This window comes from Scyliorhinus torazame, chromosome 9 (genome assembly GCF_047496885.1).
Source record: "Scyliorhinus torazame isolate Kashiwa2021f chromosome 9, sScyTor2.1, whole genome shotgun sequence".
Classification (NCBI taxonomy): domain Eukaryota; kingdom Metazoa; phylum Chordata; class Chondrichthyes; order Carcharhiniformes; family Scyliorhinidae; genus Scyliorhinus; species Scyliorhinus torazame.
In genome coordinates, this window is record NC_092715.1 from 128599915 (window position 1) to 128621912 (window position 21998).

Consider the following 21998-nt stretch of genomic DNA (forward strand, 5'->3'; position numbering starts at 1 on the left):
ATGGAAACTCGTTAATGTGACACCCCTGTTCAAAAAGGGAGAGAGACAAAAAAGTAGGAAACAATAGACTGGTTAGCTTGACCTCCTATGGTGGGGAAGTTGCTGGAATCAATCATAAGGAGGAGATGACTAAACATTTGGAAAGACAAAGCTCCATTGTCAGATTGGTTTTATGAAGGGTAAGTCATGCTTCACAAACCTATTGAGTTCTTTGAGGATGGAGCCAGCAAGGTGGGCAATGGGGAATCTGTGGATGTGGTATATCTAGACTTCCAAGAGGCGTTTGACAAGGTGTCGCATAAAAGACTGATCCAGAAGGTGAGATCGCAGGGGGATTGGTGGTAGAGTACCAAATTGGATTGACTGACGGAAGGCAGAGGGTTGGGATAAATGGGTCCTTCTCTGTCTGGCGAAATGTAGCTAATGGGGTGCTGCAGGAGTCAGTTCTCTGACCTCAACTGTTCACAATCTATATGAATATCTGCAAGCAGGGACAGAGTGCAACATAGCAAAATTTGGGAATGATATTAAAATAGGTGGGAAAGCAGGCATTGAAGAGGAGATAAAAATTTTACAGACCAATATAGATAGGCTAGGAGATTGGGCCGAGGATGGCAGATGGGGTTTAATGTAGCTAAGTGTGACGTTATCCATTTTGGCCGAAAAAATAGAAAGGCAAGTTATTATCTCAATGGAAAGCAGATTCAAAATGCGCCTGGGCAGAGGGATCTGGGTGTCTTTGTTCATGAATCGCAGAAAGTCGGTGTGTAGGTACAGCATATAATTAAAAAGGCAAATGGAATGCTCATGTTTATTGCCAAAGGACTGGAGTATAAAAGTCACAAAGTGTTGTTGCAATTGTATAGGGTGTTGGTGAGACTGCATCTGGGTTATTGTGTCCAGTTTTGGTCTCTTTAGTTAAGGAAGGATATGGTGACATTGGAGGCAGTTCAGAGGAGGTTCACCAGATTGATTCCAGGGAATGAAAGGATTGACGTATGAGGAGAAATTGAACAGTTTGGGCTTGTATTCGCTGGAGTTCAGAAGTGAAAGGGGGGTCTGATCGAGGTGTATAAAATACTAAATGGGGTTGATAAGTAAATGTAGGCCAAATGTCCCCCCTTGTGGGGAAGTCAAGAACGAGAGGCCACAGATATAGGTGGAGAGGTGCTAGACTTAAAATTGAGATGAGTTGGAACTACTTCTCGGAGAGGGTGGTGAATTTGTGGAACTTGCTGCCCCATAGTGCGGTGCAATTGGAGTAATTAAATGGTTTCAAGAAGGAGATAGATATATTTCTGATAAAAACCGTGTTAAAGGGATATGGGGAACACGTGGGGATGTGGATTTGAGACCAGGAAGAGGTCAGCCATGATCTATTGAATGGCGGAGCAGGCTCGTAGGGCTGAATTGCCTCCTTCTGCTCCTAATTCCTGTGTTCTTATCTATTGCTGGAAACATGATGGAATCAATTATTAAGGAACCAATAGCATATTTTTTCAAGGCAGTCTCAACCAGAATGGATAGAGGGTAACCATAGATGTTTTGTATTTGGACTTCCAGCACGTGTTCAACAAGATACTCCAGAAAAGGTTAAGTCATATGATTAAGAGCCCATGGTGTTGGAGGTAGTTTGGTCAGTTGGCCAGTTGGATAACGAACTGGCTAACCGATAGAAGTCAGAGAGTGGTGGTGGATGGCAAATATTCAGCCTGGATCCCAGTTACCAGTGGTGTACCGCAGGGATCAGTTCTGGGTCCTCTGCTGTTTGTGATTTTCATTAATGACTTGGATGAGGGAGTTGAAGGGTGGGTCAGTAAATTTGCAGACGATACGAAGATTGGTGGAGTTGTGGATAGTAAGGAGGGCTGTTGTCGGCTGCAAAGAGACATAGATAGGATGCAGAGCTGGGCTGAGAAGTGGCAGATGGAGTTTAACCCTGAAAAGTGTGAGGTTGTCCATTTTGGAAGGACAAATATGAATGCGGAATACAGGGTTAACGGTAGAGTTCTTGGCATTGTGGAGGAGCAGAGAGACCTTGGGGTCTATGTTCATACATCTTTGAAAGTTGCCACTCAAGTGGATAGAGCTGTGAAGAAGGCCTATGGTGTGCTCGCGTTCATTAACAGAGGGATTGAATTTAAGAACCGTGAGGTGATGATGCAGCTGTACAAAACTTTGGTAAGGCCACATTTGGAGTACTGTGTACAGTTCTGGTCGCCTCATTTTAGGAAGGATGTGGAAGCTCTGGAAAAGGTGCAAAGAAGATTTACCAGGATGTTGCCTGGAATGGAGAGTAGGTCTTACGAGGAAAGGTTGAGGGTGCTAGGCCTTTTCTCATTAGAGCGGAGAAGGATGAGGGGCGACTTGATAGAGGTTTATAAGATGATCAGGGGAATAGATAGAGTAGACAGTCAGAGACTTTTTCCCTGGGTGGAACACACCATTACAAGGGGACATAAATTTAAGGTGAAAGGTGGAAGATATAGGAGGGATATCAGAGGTAGGTTCTTTACCCAGAGAGTAGTGGGGGCATGGAATTCACTGCCTGTGGAAGTAGTTGAGTCGGAAACATTAGGGACCTTCAAGCAGCTGTTGGATAGGTACATGGATTACGGGAAAATGATATAGTGTAGATTTATTTGTTCTTAAGGGCAGCACGGTAGCATTGTGGATAGCACAATTGCTTCACAGATCCATGGTCCCAGGTTCGATTCCGGCTTGGGTCATTGTCTGTGCGGAGTCTGCACGTCCTCCCCGTGCCTGCGTGGGTTTCCTCCGGGTGCTCCGGTTTCCTCCCACAGTCCAAAGATGTGCGGGTTAGGTGAATTGGCCAATGATAAATTGCCCTTAATGTCCAAATTGCCCTTGGTGTTGGGTGGAGGTGTTGAGTTTGGGTAGGGTGCTCTTTCCAAGAGCTGGTGCAGACTCGGGGGGCCGAATGGCCTCCTTCTGCACTGTAAATTCAATGATAATCTATGATTAATCTAGGACAAAGGTTCGGCACAACATCGTGGGCCGAAGGGCCTGTTCTGTGCTGTATTTTCTATGTTCTATGTTATGTAGTATATTCGCATGAATAGAGAATTGGCTAATGGGCAGGAAACAACGAGTGGGACTAAGTTTATTTTTCTAGTTGGTGACCTGTAACCAGTGGGGTTCTACAAGGGTCAGTACGGAGGACCACAACTCTTTCCAATATATATGAATGACTTGGAGGAAGGAAGCTAGTGTACTGCAGCCAAATTTGCAGGTGACACAAAGGTGGAATGGCAAGTAGTGAGAGGGATACAAACCGTTTTCAAAGACATATTGATAGGGTAAGTAAGTGGGCAAAATGTTGGCAAATGGAGTATAATGTGAGAAAATGAAGTTTTCATTTTGGAAAAGAGATCAAAAGAACAGTATTATTTAAATAGAGAAGAACTGCAGACAGCTACAATGCAAAGGGACTGTGGGCACTTGTGCACAAAACACACAGCTAGCACACAGGTGCAGCAGGTAATCAGGAAGGCTAAGGGAATGTTATTTCTTTGGAGACAGTTCAGGGACGGTTCACTAGGATGGACCCCAGCATGGAGGGATTGTCTTATGAGCAAAGGTTAAACAGGTTGGGACTCTACTCATTTTAATTTCGAAGAATGGGAGGTGATCCCATTGGAACATATAGGATTCTTCAGGGGCTTGATAGGGTAAATGCTGAGCTGATGTTTCCCCTCATGGGAGAGTCTCAGAATAAAGGGTTTTTAAGACTGAGATGAGGAGGAATTTTTTCTCTGAGGGATGTGAGTCTTTGGAATTCCTTGCACAGAGAGCTGTGCGGGCAGAGTCCTTGTGTATATTTAAGGCTGAGGTGGATAGATTCTTGATCAGTAAGGGAATCAAGGGTTACGGGGAAAGGGTCTGAAAGTGGACCTGAGGAATATGACATAACCATGATCCTATTGAATGGTGAAGCAGGCTAGAGGGGGGCAAACAACCTACTCCTGTTTCTTTTGATCTTATTACTCATTACAAAATTTAGAATAGCCTGCTCCCTGATTGGCTCTGCAATAAAGTTATGCTCCAACATGGAGAAACAGGATCACAGGAACACCAATTGGCCTTTAACCACAAAACATGATTAAACATGAAAAGTTTGACTATAATACAGTACTCCATCACCCCCCCCTCCCCTTCACAAATGTACTTGGATTTTCAGGATAACGTAGGTTGCACAGTATATAAGCCCACAGACTGACTCTAGTCAGACACATTGCATTCTGAAACCAAATGATAGATGCTACTCAGTTGATCATCTGTGGATTTCTCCTCAAGTTCTCTCCAGATGATTGTCACAAGTGTTTCTAAACTCCACTCAAAAGACACACTTTAAAATCTTCTTTCAACTATGTTTTCCTTCAGCTTTATATCACGGATCCACCTCTGGGTTTTCCAACTATCAGAGATTCCTATCCATTGTTTTAGCAAGGATTCGCATCCAGGCTTTCTAACTCTTCTTTCGGAATTCTTTTGTCATAAATGCTTTCACATAAGCTCGGAGATCCAGTCACCAATTAGTTCAACTATCTCTTTACAGGCTGTAGTAAGATATCACAAACCTTAAAATTACTTCAGATATCACCTCACTAACCACCTTCTTCCCAGCTCTATCTGTGACTTCATTGAACAGTGAGTACCCTGTCTTTGTTTCAGTTTCCTCTGTTTCTTTAACTTCAGATATCCTGGAAACTTCTCTTCAATTCTAATTTATTTAACTAGCTATGCTTTAGATTTCTGGCATCTGCTCCCTTAACCCTTATTCCATTGTATGGATTTTCTTCTAGCAAAGCTGGGAGGGATGTTCCCCGTCTAGTTCCTTTTACTAGCTCTTTATTTCTGGCTTCCAGTTAAAACTAGATTCAAAAAGGCTTTTTCCCTAAAAGTGGCCCCTGGTTGCTAAGTCGTAAACTCTCTCAGCACAATAGAAACAGTTTGAACTGAAACAAGACCCTCATACATGCAAGCATCTTCATGTAACAGGATTTAACTGAAGTTGTACCCTTTCTTCCACAAAAACATTAAATTAAACCCACTCAACTCTATATCTTAATATGTGTATTAGTAAACATTAGAAATCAGGTATAGTTTTAAGTTTTAAATATAAAGTTTCAGTGCCTGGAAGGTTAAAACCTACAATTAGATTCATGATGGACAAAGGTGTTTGTATGTGTAGGGGTTGGTTAACTTCGAACTGTGTTTCTATTGTGCTGAGAGGCTGCAGCATGAAGAGTAAATAAATGGGCCGGCAGAGGTAAGCAGTGTTGCTCAGCGACTGGGGCCTTGTAAGTTGAAGAAGTTTAATAAAAAAAATAAAAAAATTTAAGAGTACCCAATTCATTTTTCCAATTCAGGGGCAATTTAGCGTGGCCAATCAACCTACACTGCACATCTTTGGGTTGTGGGGGCGAAACCCACGCAAACACGGGGAGAATGTGTAATAAGTTAGAGAAGTTTTAGCTGAATTAGTGGTCAGTTGGAGTCAGGATCTTGGTGGGTGAGCAACTCTCAACTCTGTCAGAAGAAAGACTGGACAGGACTGGAGCTGAAAAGTGGCAGGTTTCCTAAAGTACGATTTACAGTCCAGATAACAAGGGAATTGGGACAAAACAAAATCGAAGTTAAAAGACCAGAGACCAAGGTATTGAATAGAAGAATTCAAGGGGAAAAATAAACAAAGTATTTGGAGTTAAAAAAACAGTTGCAGTAACTCGATTGAAAGCGGGACAGCAGATTTCAGAGGTAGATGAAACGTCTGATGCCAGTTTAATATAGTCTGGGAATTCAGAGGTAGATGAAATGTCTGATGCCAGTTTAATATAGTCTGGGAATTCAGACTTAAAATGGTTGAGCAGTTTGCACAGCAGTAAAGACAAAGAAATCCTGAACGGGGTTGGTGTTAAATCCTGGACTGGATTCACTGTTAAAAGCGGGGTGGAGGCTTTGTTTAGCAGTGCCATTTGAAAAACCTGGTCTGGACTTTGGAATGCAAACCATTAAGGGAAAACATAATTATGAGAGAAGATTGTAATGCGTGTTTTTTGGAGTGGACTTTTGAAACTTTAACATGAAATTCATCTTGGGGGTTTCGGAGGAGGCACCCACAAACATTCACTTTGAGGTTCAGAAAAGAGTGTGTTTGCCCGCAGTCATCTTGTGTGCTTAAAAGGGACTTTGTGTTAATGAGACCATTATAGATTAAGATGCATTTTGTAATCCATGTTAATCCTAAAACCTGTGTGCAATTCATTAACTAAGGGAGAGTAATGGAGTATTGCATAATTATCCAACTTTTAATGTTTAAACTTTTTTTTTCCTTGTTAAAATGGTCGTATCTCAAGGAATTAAGGGCTATGGAGAGAGAGCGGGTAAATGGAGTTGAAATCAACCATGATTGAATGGTGGAGTGGACTCGATGGGCCGAATGGCCTTACTTCCACTCCTATGTCTTATGGTCTAAAACTAATTAGTGGTCCTGTGGCACTGTTCCGACACATTTTTTAAACAAAATGTTAAAGTTGGTCTTTTGAGCCAGCATTCCAGTCTGGGATCTTCCTGGACAGTTAGAACACCAACTGAGATTGTAATATTTATTTCTAAATATAACATTACAAATACAGATCACTTAAACCGACCTCTGTTTCCTGACACTATGAACTCATTTTCCAGGCTACTTTTCCCAATCTGATTTGTCCCGTCTACATGCCGCACATGATTATTGTGATATCTTTCTTAAAAGCCCTCCATTTATCTTTCCTGTACAATCTGTTGAAATGAAATGAAAATGAAAATCGCTTATTGTCACAAGTAGGCTTTGGATTGGATTGGATTTGTTTATTGTCACGTGTACCGAGGTACAGTGAAAAGTATTTTTCTGCAAGCTGCTCAACAGATCATTAAGTACATGAGAAGAAAAGGGAATAAAAGAAAATACATAATAGGGCAACACAACATGTACAATGTAACTACATAAGCACTGGCATCGGATGAAGCATACAGGGTGTAGTGTTAATAAGGTTAGTCCATAAGAGGGTCATTTAGGAGTCTGGTGACAGTGGGGAAGAAGCTGTTTTTGAGTCTGTTCGTGCGTGTTCTCAGACTTCTGTATCTCCTGCCCGATGGAAGAAGTTGGAAGAGTGAGTAAGCCGGGTGGGAGGGATCTTTGGTTATGCTGCCCGCTTTCCCCAGGCAGCGGGAGGTGTAGATGGAGTCAATGGATGGGAGGCAGGTTCGTGTGATGGACTGGGCGGTGTTCACGACTCTCTGAAGTTTCTTGCGGTCCTGGGCCGAGCAGTTGCCATACCAGGCTGTGATGCAGCTCGATAGGATGCTTTCAATGGTGCATCTGTAAAAGTTGGTAAGGGTTAATGTGGACATGCCGAATTTCCTTAGTTTCCTGAGGAAGTATAGGCGCTGTTGTGCTTTCTTGGTGGTAGCGTCGACGTGGGTGGACCAGGACAGATTTTTGGAGATGTGCACCCCTAGGAATTTGAAACTGCTAACCACCTTTACCTCGGCCCCGTTGATGCTGACAGGGGTGTGTACAGTACTTTGCTTCCTGAACTCAATTACCAGCTCTTTAGTTTTGCTGGCATTGAGGGAGAGATTGTTGTCGCTACACCACTCCACTAGGTTCTCTATCTCCCTCCTGTATTCGGACTCGTCGTTATTCGAGATCCGGCCCACTATGGTCGTATCGTCTTCAAACTTCAAAAGGCTTCAAATGAAGTTACTGTGAAAAGCCCTAGTCGCCACATTCCAGCGCCTGTTCGGGGAGGCTGGTACGGGAACTGAACGTTCTGCTGGCCTGCCTGGGTCTGCTTTCAAAGCCAGCGATTTAGCCCTGTGCTAAACCAGCCCCAGGCTGGTTCTACTGCTAGTTTCCGTAATGGTGACCATGAAACCATTATTAATTGTCGTAACAACGCACTTGGATCAGTAATGTCCTTTAGGGAAGGAAATATGCTGTCCTTACTTGGTCTGGCCTACATGCGGCTCCAGACCCCGCAGCGAAGTGGTGTGACAAACCACTTAACTCAAATTGCTTTCAAAGCTATTGCAGTAATTTGCTTACAAGCAAGTTTCAAGTTTTCCTAGCCCGTCTAATGTTTCGGACTAACTAAAAATGGTTTTTATGATGCTCTGTTGTTTTGGACATTATTCATTATGTATTTTGTAACAAAGTCACAACTTCACCTGTGCTTACCAAGCTGCCACACTAATTGATGGCGTGTAACTGCAGTGCAGTTAACTTAATTTCTGTTACCTTTTGTAAAATAGGAGCCTTCTGTCTCGGACAACATGAGTGACACCCTAACTCATCTCCTTCACTCTTTAAGGTTTTCCTCCATCCCTCATTTGGTTGCTTGGTATTTCTTTATTTTGGAGAGGTATCTGCAGAAATTATGAACACATTATTTGAGCAGATAAATATCTGTCTTTAACAAATAATATATTTTCAAAATACCCACTTAATTCCACAGGATAAGTTAGTGCCTTGGCTTCCGCTTAATGGCTAAATAGGTGCCTTTTTTAAAGTGAACATAAATTCGCAAACTAATTGAAGTTAAATTGTGTGATATTTGTAAAACATCAAAACAAAATATACCAAAATCAGACTTTTGTTGGAACTGTATTTTAACTTTTACCTCTGACAGCAGCGTATAAGAAAGAGGAATGTGTACCTTCTGACTGTGTCGTTATGCACTTCACGCTGGGAAATATCACACTAGCCTGTCACAGCAGCATTCATAAAGGATTATTGTTTGTGGAACGATTAAAATCAAAATAATTTGTATGTAACTCCCATCTAGGTATTTGAAACATGGTAAGATGCCAGACAAACAGCCTTTAAGTTTAATCAATTCTAGTGCTCAAAGAAATGTTCACACATCAGAATTTGAATTATTATTTGCATTGCAGAAATATCTCATGTTTTTTTGGAACATATTTTAATTAAATTGTCAACAGTTTATACATAAACTTAAGGCACAAAAATACAACCCCCCCGCAGGGGACTGGGCTCTATGGCCATTTGCAAGATCGCCGACATGGCGCTGAAGAAGGAGCCCCAGAACTTCCTCAACTTCAGACCAAAACATATGTGGGTGGTTGGCCGGCCCCCTCCCACATCGCTCGCAAACGTCCTCCACCTCCTCAAACTCATCCTCAACCTTGTTAGGTGCGCCCAGCACTCCTGTAATTCATCCTCTCACTTGGCCTTCAGCTCCTCCAAAGACATCCCATTCTCTTCCATAATCCTCCAATAAATAACCGAAGTGACTCTCCACTCCAAATCCATCACCGCCAGCACCCCCTCCAGCAAAGAGTGGGGAGGCATCACCGGAAACGTCAGGAAAATCTTCCTGACAAAATCCCGTACCTGCATATACCTAAAAGCCTCAGTCCGCAGGATCCCCAAACATCTCCCTCAACTTTTCCAAACTTTAGAATCGTCCTCCCAGGAATAGATCCTTTGGTGTAACCACCCACTTCTCTTCCCAACCCTGAATCTTCACATCTAATCTAGCCGGTTCAAACAAGTGATTCTCGCGGACTGGCATCAATTTCTCCTACGCCCCTAATTTAAACTGCTGCCGAAAATGCCTCCATATCTTCAGCATCGCCGCCACCACCGGGCTACTTGAGTACTTTCCTGGTGCAAGCAGGAGTGACACCGTAGCAAATCACCACAGTCCTGACACCCTACACAAGCCTGCCTCCATCCTCACCCGCACTGCTTCTGACTCCTTACCTTTAACCCCTCATCTCGGCATTCATCGCCCACTAGTAATACATAACATTCGGTAAGGCCAAGGCCCCCAAATGTCACCCCCTCTGAAGCACCATTTTACGAATCCTGGCGAACCTCCCAGCCCAAATAAATGACAAAATCAGCCACTCCACTGCCATGTAAAATGCCTTAGGCAGGAAAATGGGACTCACTGAAATAAAAATAGAAACCACGGCAAGATATTCATTTTCACCAAATGCACTCGGCCCACAAGCGACAGGGGGAGGCTATCCCACCTCTGCACAAGAGGGTATTCCATCGCTGCACAAGTCCGCCTCAACCCTACCCACCAGGCTTGTGAAGTTTAATTGATAGAGCCGGGCCAAAACCGAGCCACCTGTATCCCCTGATTCCTGACCACCATCCGAAAAGGCAACTCCCTCAAGTTGGTCCCCTTTTCCGACGGGGAAACAGAAACGCATTCACTCTTCTCCAAGTTTAGTTTGTAACCCAAAAAAGCCCCAAATCACCTTAGCAGCCCTACTATCATGTACCCCCGCCGTCAAAATCAGGTCTGATATGTACAAAATAAGGTCGTCAGCGTACAAGGACACCCCATCCTCCGATATGACCCACACTCCACTGGGTCCTTATCTTTCCTTATAAAAGCTAAATAGACGCCTGTCCCATCATCTCTGGAAGCACCCCCGCTCGCCACCGCATTCTCATAAACATTTCCACCAGCAATGGTGCCAACCTTTCAACAAACTTTTTATGAAATTCTACCAGGAGCCCATCTGGCCCTGGCGCCTTCCCTGCCGACTCTTTCCCTATTGCATCTGCACCAACCCGAATCTCCAACCCCTCTAAAAACCGCTGCATATCTGACTCATCCCCTGCGGGCTCTGATCTATACAATTTCTTATAGAAGTCCTCAACTGCCCTATTCACCTGCTCCAACACCAAACCCCACCCCCCCGGTCCTTCCCCAGCCTGAACAATCTCCCGGGAGGCCGCTTGCTGTCTGAGCTGGCCCGCCAACAAATGACTGGCCTTCTCCCCATACTCATACACTGTCTCATTTTCCCGCCTCATCTGGCATACTGCCTTTTCCGTGAACAAAGAATCAAATTTCGTCTGCAGCTCCTTCCTGCTAACCAACAACTCAGGCATGGGATCCTCTGCATGCTTCCCATCCACTTCCAAAATTTCGTCCACCAACCATTGGTGTTCCTCCCTGTCAACCTGTGCGTTACACAAGATAATTTCATCCCCCACCACTGTTTTCAACGCCTCCCATACCACCAACAGCGAGACCTCCCTGTTATTGAATCTAACTTAATCTCTATGACCCATCCCACCCTTCCACACCCTCTTACTCACCAGTACTGGTGCTCTTCTCCCCCCCCCCCCCCAGACACAACCTCCATCGACTCCACCTTGAACACCAAAAGCACTCCCTACCCAACTACGTTCCCAAACAGTGATACACAAATCAAGTACAGAGTGAAACAGCCAAACATGTTACAAGCAATCAAAAGAAAAACACAAAATAATATCACAATACCCCCACCCAACCCAACCATAACTTCAGACAATGTAAGCCTCCCAGTGCTTCAGCCATCACGAACTCCTCTGCCATATCAAAGAAATGGTCTTTGGCGTTGTACATGACCCTCAGCCTCGCTGTGTAAGCCACCCTGAACTGCACACCAATCTTGTGGAGCACTGCCGTTGTCTTGTTAAAGCCTGTGCACCTTCTTGCCAGCTCCATCGTGATGTTCTGGTGTAGATGAATACCAGTGCCTCCCACCTCACCACCCAGCTCTGCTTGGCAATCTCAAGACCTTCTCCTTTGCCAGATAGCTGCTAAAGCAGACTATCACCGCCCTTGGTAGCTCACTCCCCCTTGGCTTCGGCCCAAGTGACCGATGGGCCCGATCCAGCTCGAAGTGAGTGGCATCTTCATCCTCCCCCAACAGCTTCGCGAACATTCTTGCAAAGTCTCTGGACCTCCAGCCTCTCAGCCAGTTCCACAATCTAAAGATTGTGCCTTCAGAACCTATTCTCCAGGTCCTCCACCTTTGCCCTCGGGCCTTTATTGTTATCCTCCACTCTCGACAGTTCCGCTTTCAGCATGGTGAGCTGGTCATTGTGCCGCGATAGTGATTCTTCAATCCCCTTTAGCACCTAACCATGCTCCCGCACCATCTCCATTGTCTTTCCAAGAGCCTCCTTTATTGCGGCAAGCGCATCTCCCACCGACTGTTTAAGAGACCCCATCATCTCCTCCCATGCCGCTCAAAGTGCTTGGTAAATTGAAGCTCGAATTGCATTGATATCAGCTCTGCCAATGTATCCACCGTGATGGGCACAGCCTCGCCCAACGAGCTTGCACTCGCCATCTTTTCTCCCTCAGAACTCTGACCCTTGCTCGAGACCACTGGTTGAGTAACGCTTGCTCCCTCCCCATTATTTTTTGTTGGGATTTTGGCACCCTTGCGACCCTCAACCTTATTGGAAACAAATTTTCATCTAAGTTCCCTCAAAAAAACGTGTGGAAAAGGCTAAAACTGAACTCTAGCGGGAGCCACCCAACTTCCGACCTCTGACTTCATGTCGCCACTGGAAGTCAGAAATATCCCACGTTAAGAGTATTTAAAAGTATTCAATTAATTTTGTTGATACTAACTATATATTTTAATATCTTAATAGGCCTATGCTTCAGGGTGTGATATTGTGATTTTGGCCAGCGATTTTGAAAGACTTCAAATTATTCCTGGAGCCAAACATGGAAATATCCAAGTTGGGTGTGTTGATTGTTCCATGCAGCAGGGAAAGGTATGTCACATTGTTTCTTGGTACATTAAATGCTCCAATGCTTTGTAATATGTGTTGCATTAGCATCACCAATGGTCAACTGTTGTCAGAGCTGTCTTTCAGCTCAATTTCACAACCTGCCTTTGTGTTTTTATGGTTTCTCTCTCACTCCCTTTTTTCTGTTTTGTGCATTCCACAGCTCTCTTTGATTAACTGTTTGTGTACTGTGACTGTACCATAGCTTGCAAGTGTAGGAACAACGGGCCATTCAACTTCTTGAGCCCAATAAACCATTCATTTAGATCATGTCGATCTCTTTCTTAACTCCATTTTACCAGGCTTGGTTCCTAACCCTTGATGCCTTTCTGACAAATGTCCATGAGTCTCAGATTCTAAGACCTCTGATCCTATATCTCACCTTGCTATCGATTTAACTTCATTCCTTACTAACAATGTAACCCTGCCCCCTTTACCATCTGCCTGTCCTTTCAATAGGATGCATATCCGTGGATATTTAGATCCCAGCCCTGATACCTTTGCAGTCACGTCTCTGATAGCTACAACGTTGTACCGGTCAATTTCAATGTGTGCAACAAGTTCATTTACCTTGTTCCGTATATTGCATGCATTTATGTAGAAAACCTCCAGTCCTGCATTGACCACCTCCCTTCTCATATTTGTCACCATTTTTGCTTTGCCTGAAGTTAGATTCCTGCCACCTTCTATACACTGTTCTCTCGCTCTCGCTCTCTCTCTCTCTCTCTCGGTCTTGCTCTCTCGGTCTCGCTCTCTCGGTCTCGCTCTCTCGGTCTCGCTCTCTCGGTCTCGCTCTCTCGGTCTCGCTCTCTCGGTCTCGCTCTCTCGGTCTCGCTCTCTCGGTCTCGCTCTCTCGGTCTCGCTCTCTCGGTCTCGCTCTCTCGGTCTCGCTCTCTCGGTCTCGCTCTCTCGGTCTCGCTCTCTCGGTCTCGCTCTCTCGGTCTCGCTCTCTCGGTCTCGCTCTCTCGGTCTCTCGCTCTCTCGTTCTCGCTCTCTCGTTCTCGCTCTCTCGTTCTCTCGCTCTCGCTCTCTCGTTCTCGCGTTCTCGTTCTCGCTCTCTCGTTCTCTCTAGTTCTGCTTAACTTAGCTCCTAGCTGTTCATACTCGCTGAGCAGAACCTCTGTCTGTGTTCTACCTACGTCCTTGGTACCTATGTGGACCATGACAATTGGATCTTTACCCTCCCACTCCATGTTCCTCTGGAGCCCCGATGAGATATCCCGAAACCGAGCACAAGGTAGGCAACACAACCCTCTGGATTCTCGATCCTCGTCACAGAAAACAGTGTCAGTGACCCTAACTATACTATCCCCAATTACATCTACATTTCTTTTCTTTCCCCCCACTTGAATGGCTCCCTGTGCCAAGGTGCTGTGCTCAGTTTCCTCATCCTCCCTGCAGCCCCTGTTCCCATCCACACAGGGAGCAAAAAACTCGAACCTGTTGGACAAGCTCAAGGGCTAAGGCTCCTGCAACCCTACTTCCTGGATCCCTCTACCTGCCTCACTTGCAGCCACACCCTCCTGTCCCTGACCACTGTCCAAATTCAAGATATTTAATCTAAGGTGTTTGACTGCCTCGTGAAGCAGTGTCAGGTACAACTCCCCCTCTCTGATGTGTCGCAGCTTCCGATGCACAGAATCCAGCTCATCATTACGGACCAGCTGTCTAGCCAAGTGAGCTAAACTGGCCCTCCCAGGGGGTCAAAATAATGCTTAAGCTACACAAAGCCCTGGTTGGACCATTCCTAGACTGAACAGTTCTGGACACCACATTTTAAGAATGGTGACCTTGGAGCGAGTGCAGGATATATTTATCAGAAAGGTACTGGAGTCCAAGATTTAAATTACCATGAGAGACAACACAAATGAGAGTTATTTTCTCTGCAGTTTAGAAGGTCAAGGGATGATGATCTGAGCTTTTAGTATATTAAAGAGCACAGATAGGGTAGGTGGAGGGAGACATTTTCTGCTGGTTTTGGGAGTCTTTAATGGGGGAGGCAGTGGTATTGTCAGTGGACTGGTAATCCAGGATAATGCTCTGGGGTCCTGGGCAGATAGTGGAGTTTGAATTTGATTTTAAAAATCTAGAATTAAATGTTTAATGATCATGAAGCCATTGTCAATTGTCATAAAAACCCATCTGGTTCACTATGTCCTTTAATGAAGGAAATCTATCGTCCTTCCCTGGTCTGGCCAACATGTGACTGCAGATCCACAGAAATATGGTAGACTTTTAAAAGCCCTCGGGGATGGGCAATAAATGTTGGTCCAGCATGCAATGCCCACATCCCATGAATTAATAAAAAAGAGGTAGAAAATCTGAAAGTCTGGGCCAAAAGTTATTAGTAGTGAAATTACAAAAAGGAATGGTAGAAGCTTGAAACACTTCTGCAAACGACAATATTTGTTGGATCGGTTATTTTTAAACCAGTTTTTTTTTTTTTTCTGGTTAATCTAAAATTTCGAGTGATATCTTGTCTTGAGTTAGGTTAGAGATAAACTCTGATCACATTCCATTACAGAACAAACTTGAGGGACTTAATGGTTTACTTCTATTCCTATGCTCATTCTCTCTTTCCTAACTCCAGTCTGCCAATATTGAGTTCACACAAGAGCCAACTTGAGGACTGTGCTTGGAATTGTACCCCGATTGACGCCAGTGCTTTCAGAAGCCAAAAGGAGAAAAAGATAATTGGGCGTTGGGATGAGAGAAGTGTTGATTTTAAAGCACCCTCCATCTCCAATCCCAGTTTATTTCATCCTTCCTTGTTGAGGGCATCAGATAATTGGTAAAAGTTTAGGAGTTATAGAACAAAGAACAAAGAACAAAGAAATGTACAGCACAGGAACAGGCCCTTCGGCCCTCCAAGCCCGTGCCGACCATACTGCCCGACTAAACTACAATCTTCTACACTTCCTGGGTCCGTATCCTTCTATTCCCATCCTATTCATATATTTGTCAAGATGCCCCTTAAATGTCCCTATCGTCCCTGCCTCCACTACCTCCTCCGGTAGTGAGTTCCAGGCACCCACTACCCTCTGCGTAAAAAACTTGCCTCGTACATCTACTCTAAACTTTGCCCCTCTCACCTTAAACCTATGCCCCCTAGTAATTGACCCCTCTACCCTGGGGAAAAGCCTCTGACTATCCACTCTGTCTATGCCCCTCATAATTTTGTATACCTCTATCAGGTCGCCTCTCAACCTCCTTCGTTCCAGTGAGAACAAACCGAGTTTATTCAATCGCTCCTCATAGCTTATGCCCTCCATACCAGGCAACATTCTGGTAAATCTCTTCTGCACCCTCTCTAAAGCCTCCACATCCTTCTGGTAGTGTGGCGACCAGAATTGAACACTATACTCCAAGTGTGGCCTAACTAAGGTTCTATACAGCTGCAACATGACTTGCCAATTCTTATACTCAATGCCCCGGCCAATGAAGGCAAGCATGCCGTATGCCTTCTTGACTACCTTCTCCACCTGTGTAGCCCCTTTCAGTGATCTGTGGACCTGTACTCCTAGATCTCTTTGACTTTCAATACTCTTGAGGGTTCTACCATTCACTGTATATTCCCTACCTGCATTAGCCCTTCCAAAATGCATTACCTCACATTTGTCCAGGTTAAACTCCATCTGCCATCTCTCCGCCCAAGTCTCCAGACAATCTAAATCCTGCTGTATCCTCAGACAGTCCTCATCGCTATCCGCAATTCCACCAACCTTTGTGTCGTCTGCAAACTTACTAATCAGACCAGTTACATTTTCCTCCAAATCATTTATATATACTACAAAGAGCAAAGGTCCCAGCACTGATCCCTGTGGAACACCACTGGTCACAGCCCTCCAATTAGAAAAGCATCCCTCCATTGCTACCCTCTGCCTTCTATGGCCTAGCCAGTTCTGTATCCACCTTGCCAGTTCACCCCTGATCCCGTGTGACTTCACCTTTTGTACTAGTCTACCATGAGGGACCTTGTCAAAGGCCTTACTGAAGTCCATATAGACAACATCTACTATCAGAAAGTCCATTATCTGCCAAGTTGAATTGAGGCTCCCTCTGTCTGTATAGGCAGAATCATAGAAAATAGGAGCAGGTGTAGACCCTTCGGCCATTCGAGCCTTCTCCGCCATTCAATGGCTGATCATCCAACTCCGTGATTGGCTTCCCCCATCCACCCCCTGTGCCCCTATATCCTCTGATTCATTTAGCCACAGGAATGACATCTAACTCCTTCTTGAAAAGTGTTTTGGCCTCAACTGCTTCCTGTGGTACCTAATTCCACAGGCATACGACTTGGATGGAGAAATTTCCCCTCATTCGTAAATGGTTTGTCCCATACTCTTAGACCATGATCCCTGGTTCTGTTCACTCCCACACTCGCAAACATCCTCCCTGTCTCATCCTGTTAGAAATTTATAGGTTTCTATGAGATCCCCCTCATTCTTCTTAACAGTAACAAGTACTAAAATGTCTTATCTTCCTCCTCCGTATAATCAAAATAGATTAATTGACCATTCATTTCATTATCGTTTGTCGGATCTTGTATTTCTTGTTTACATAAATTACAGTACTGAAGTTGACAGGTATATGTGAAGATCTTTTAGATATTTGAAAAGCATGATGAAATTGTTAACAAATATTTGGGGAGTTCTGTTTATTAAATTACATTGCCTATATAAGTCATTGAATCATAGAATGGTTACAGCATAGGAGGCCATTTGGCCGCCGTGTCTTTGCTGGCCCTTGGAAGAAGCATCTCACCTTGTTCCAACCCTTTGCCTTTTTTCCATTGCCCTGCAATCTTTTTCTTTTTAACGTTTGAGACGATCAATTGACCGTACCTCCAAACACACACTTGTGGGGGCGGGGGCTATCCACATCCTTGCCGCACGCTATGTAAAAACATTTTTTCCCATGTTGCCATTGCTTCTTTAACTTCCACCAGTTTCTCCCTATCTATTCTGCCCAGACTCCTCATGACTTTGAAAATATATTTCTTTATTCTCTTCCTTTTTCACATTTTCTCCCAAATTTACACCCACCAACAATAAACAATAATCAGTAACAAATGTGTCAATCCCCATATCAATGACAACGATCTCATCCTCCCACCAAACCCCAAACAGTAGCCCGCATGTTCACATAAACAAATAACAAAAAGGAATCAGGAATCACCCATAGTCACCATCAACACATACAGTCCAGTTCTTGAAAGTGCATGATGAATAATGCCCATGAATTGTAGAACCCCTCCATCCTTCCACTCAGTTCAAACTTAATCTTCTCGAGTCAAGAATTCCAACAAGTACCCCCGCCACGCCAGGGCACAGGGTGGAGAGGCTGCCCTCCATCCCATCAGGATCCGCCTTTGGGCAATCAACGATGCGAAGGCTACAACATCTGCCTCCGCACCCGTTTTCAACCCTGGTGCTCTGTATACCATCTTCAGCTGTATCAGCCCCAACATCGCGCACGAGGTGGAAGCATTCACTCTCCTGAGCACCTCACACCAGAACCCCTCCTCCATATCCTCTCCCAACTCCTCTTCCCACTTTGCTTTGATCCCTTCCAGTGGTGCCTTCTCCTCTTCCAAAATAGCTCCGTAAACTGCTGACACTACCGCCTCCTCCAGTCTCCCTGTCGTCAGCACCTCCTCCAGCAATGTGGAGGCCGGCTCCTCCGGGAAGCTCTGTATCTCCTTTCTGGCAAAAACTCGAACCTGCATGTATCTAAACATTTCCCCCTTCTCCAGCCCAAATTTCGCTTCCAGCTCCTTCAATCCTGCAAACCAACCCCTAAGAAACAAATCTTTCAGTGTTTTAATCCCCTTCTCCTCCCATTTCCGAAAATTTCCATCCCACCTCCCTGGCTCAAATCTGTGGTTCCCCCGAATCGGCATTTCCCTTGACCCTGCCCCCAACCCGAAGTGTTGGCGAAACTGCCTCCAAATTCTCAATGAAGCTATTATTGCCGGACTCCCTGAATACTTCCCCGGAGCTATCGGGAGCGGCGCTGTTGCTACTGCTTTCAATCCCGACTCCCTGCACAAACTCTCATCCATTCTGACTCACTGGGAAACAACCCCTCTGACCCAGCTCCGCACCTTCTCCACATTCGCCGCCCAGTAGTAATACATCAGGTTCGGAAGACCCAAACCCCCTGCCTGCCTTCCCCTCTGTAGTAGCACCTTTCTAACTCTGGCCACCTTCCCTCTCCATATGAACGACGTAATCCTTCCCTCAATCTCTCTGAAAAAAGCAGGAAAATCGGCAGGCATTGAAAAATAAACAGAAATCGCGGCAACTCGTTCATTTTAGCCGCCTGTTCCCGACCTGCCAGTGACAGAGGGAGACTATCCCACCTTGTCAGATCAGCTTTCACTCTCCCCACCAAACTAGAAATGTTGGACCTGCGGAGCCCCCCCCCCCCCCCCCACTCCCGGGCAACCTGCACCCCCATGTACCTAAAGTGAGTCCCTGCCCGACGGAATGGCAGCCCCCCCACACCTGCCCCCACCGCAGCCGAGACACCACAAAATACTCACTCTTGTCGAGATTGTTTGTATCCCGAGAAAGACCCAAACACTCGCAGCAGCTCCAATATTCCCCCTATCGACACACTCGATTCCGACTCGTATAACAGCAAGTCATCGGCATAGAAGGACACCCTATGCTCTATTCCCCCCCCGCACTATTCCTTTCCATACCCCCAAACTCCTTAATGCGACGGCCCCGTCGAGTTCTGCGCCGCGCCAGCCGGAGAATCGCCCGAGACACTCACAACGGCGATTCTCCGGTACCACCGCTATTCTCTGGCACGGATGGGCCGAATGGCCGCTCCAACACGACAGGTTCCCACCGGTGCCGTCCACACTTGGTCGCTGCCGGCGGGAACTGTGCGGGAATGCTGGGGGGGGGGCGGCCTGTTTGGGGGGGGGGGGGGGAGAGATTCCTTCACTGGAGGCGGGGATTCCTTCGGGGGGGGGGGGGGCCTCAGATAGGGTCTGGCCCGCGATCGGGGCCCACCGATCGGCGGGCCAACCTCTCTAAAGGAGGACCTCCTTTCCTTTGCCACCCCGCAAGATCCACCCGCCATCTTCTTGCGGGGTGGCCTCAGGGAGGACTGCAACCGCGCATGCGTGAGTGACTTCATTTACGAGACGCCGGCCGCATCATTTATGCGGCGCCGCTTTTTAGGTGACGCCAAGGACCAGCGTGCGTAAAATATGCGACCCCGCTCCTAGCCCCCCCGGGGGCGGGAGAATAGGGGGCTGGGAGCGGGCTCCGACGCCGGAGTGTAACACTCCGGTTTTCACTCCGGCGTCGGGACTTTGTCTCCCTTTGGGAGAATCGCGCCCAGGACATCCCTGCCTAGTCCCACGGTGGAGAGAAAAGTATCTCGAGCTGATGTTGTTTGTGCGGACACTCGCCCTCGGCTCCTTACATGATAGCTTTACCCAGTTCACAAATTTTGATCCAATCCCATACCGCACCAGAACTGCCATCAAGTACCCCCATTCTACCTGGTCGAACGCCTTCTCAGCGTCCAATGCCACAACCACCTCTGTTTCCTTTCCCTCTGCCGGTGCCATAACGACGTTTAATACCCTTCTAATGTTTGAAAAGAGCTACCTCCCTTTCACGAACCCCGTCTGAGCTTCACCTATCACCTTCGGGTGGCACTCCTCCAGCCTACCGGCCAGTACCGTCGCCAATACCTTTGTGCCCACATTCAGAAGTGATATGGGCCTATACGACCCACACTCCGTCGGAGCCTTATCTTTTTTTAGCAAGAGGAAAATCGATGCCCGCCCCAAGGTTTGTGGCAACACCCCCTTCCCTATTGCCTTTTCAAACATCCCCACCATCAGGGGTGCCAGCTTATCCTTGAATTTTTTATAATATTCCACCAGAAACCCATCCGGCCCTGCCACCTTCCCCGACTGCATCCTCCCAATCGCATCCTTTATCTCCTGCTCCACTATCGCTCCGTCTAATGTAGCCCTGTCCCCCTCCCCTAGCCTCGGGTACTCCAACCCATCTCGAAATTCCTGCATCTCACGGTCTCCCCCAGGTGGCTCTGACCTGTACAACCTCTCATAAAATTCTCCAAAAACCTTGTTAATCCGATCCGGAGCCACCACCAACTTCCCTGTCCTATCCCTCACCTGCATAATTTCCCTTGCCGCTGCGTCCCTCCGGAGCTGACCTGCTAACATACCTGCCTTATCTCCATGTTCGTAAACTGCACCCCTTGCTCGTCTCAGTTGGCGCACCGCCTTCCTGGTAGATAGTCGGTCAAAGCTTGCTTGTAGTTCCTTCCTTTTTTCCAGCTTTGCTGGGTCACCATCCTCTGCATAACTCCGATCTACCTCCAACATCTCATCTATTACCCTCTGCCGCTCCAACCTCTCCTCTTTGTCCACCCGGCCTTAAACAAAATCACCTCCCCCCCTCACCACCGCCTTTAGAGCCCCCCAGACGGCCACCTTCGACACCTCACCCGTACAGTTGAAACCTACATATTCCTTAATTACCTTTTCAATTTTGTCACAGAATACTTGGTCCCCCAAAAGTCCCACATCTAATTTCCACCCCGGCCACTGCGCTACCCCTTCTCCAGCACCATATTCACCCAATGCGGAGCATGATCTGAAACTGCAATTGCCGAGTATTCCGACCCCTTAACAGCAGCCAGCAAAGCCTTCCCCACCACGATAAAATTGATCCGCGAATATACCTTATGGACTGCTGAGATAAACGAGTTTTCCCGTGCCCTTGGGTGCAGGAACCTCCAAGGGTCCATCCCCCTATTTCCACCATCAGCCCAGCTAACGCCTTCGCCCCCCTGATGGGACCAGCGAGCGCGGCCGTGACCTGTCCAACCTTGGCTCCTGCACCAAGTTCCAGTCCCCCCTCCACTATCAGTTCGTGTGTGTCCAAGTTGGGGATGGCCCCAAACACCTTCTTTGCGAATCCCACATCATCCCAATTGGGGCCGTATACGCTTAACAGCGCCACTAACCTTCCCTCCAGCGCCCCTGTCACAATCACATATCTACCCCCCTGATCTGCCACCACCTTCTCCACCTGGAAGCGTACTCTTTTGCTGACCATTACCGCTACCCCTCGAGCCCTTCCGTCAAGTCCAGAGTGAAACACCTGACTAACCCAGCCCTTTTTAAGTCTCACCTGGTCTTTCACCCTCAAGTGAGTCTCCTGCAGCATTGCTACATCGGTTTTCAAACTTTTAAGATGCGCAAGCACCCTTGATATCTTGACCGGACCTCCTAACCCCCTCACGTTTCACTTGACTATCCTAACTGGGGGTCTCTCACCACCCCTTCCCCCCCCCCCCCCCAACCCTT

General features: G+C 46.4%; 1 protein-coding gene across 3 annotated transcripts in view; it reads left to right on the forward strand.

Annotated features, from left to right (window-relative positions):
• The window catches only part of LOC140429471 (dmX-like protein 1), a 366142-nt gene that overhangs the window by 58754 nt on the left and 285390 nt on the right, over positions 1-21998 (forward strand). For all 3 annotated transcript variants that reach the window (XM_072516509.1, XM_072516511.1, XM_072516510.1), the window contains exon 2: positions 12488-12613. In XM_072516509.1, coding sequence (XP_072372610.1) covers positions 12488-12613 — 126 coding nt within the window. The remainder of the gene's footprint in view (positions 1-12487; positions 12614-21998) is intronic.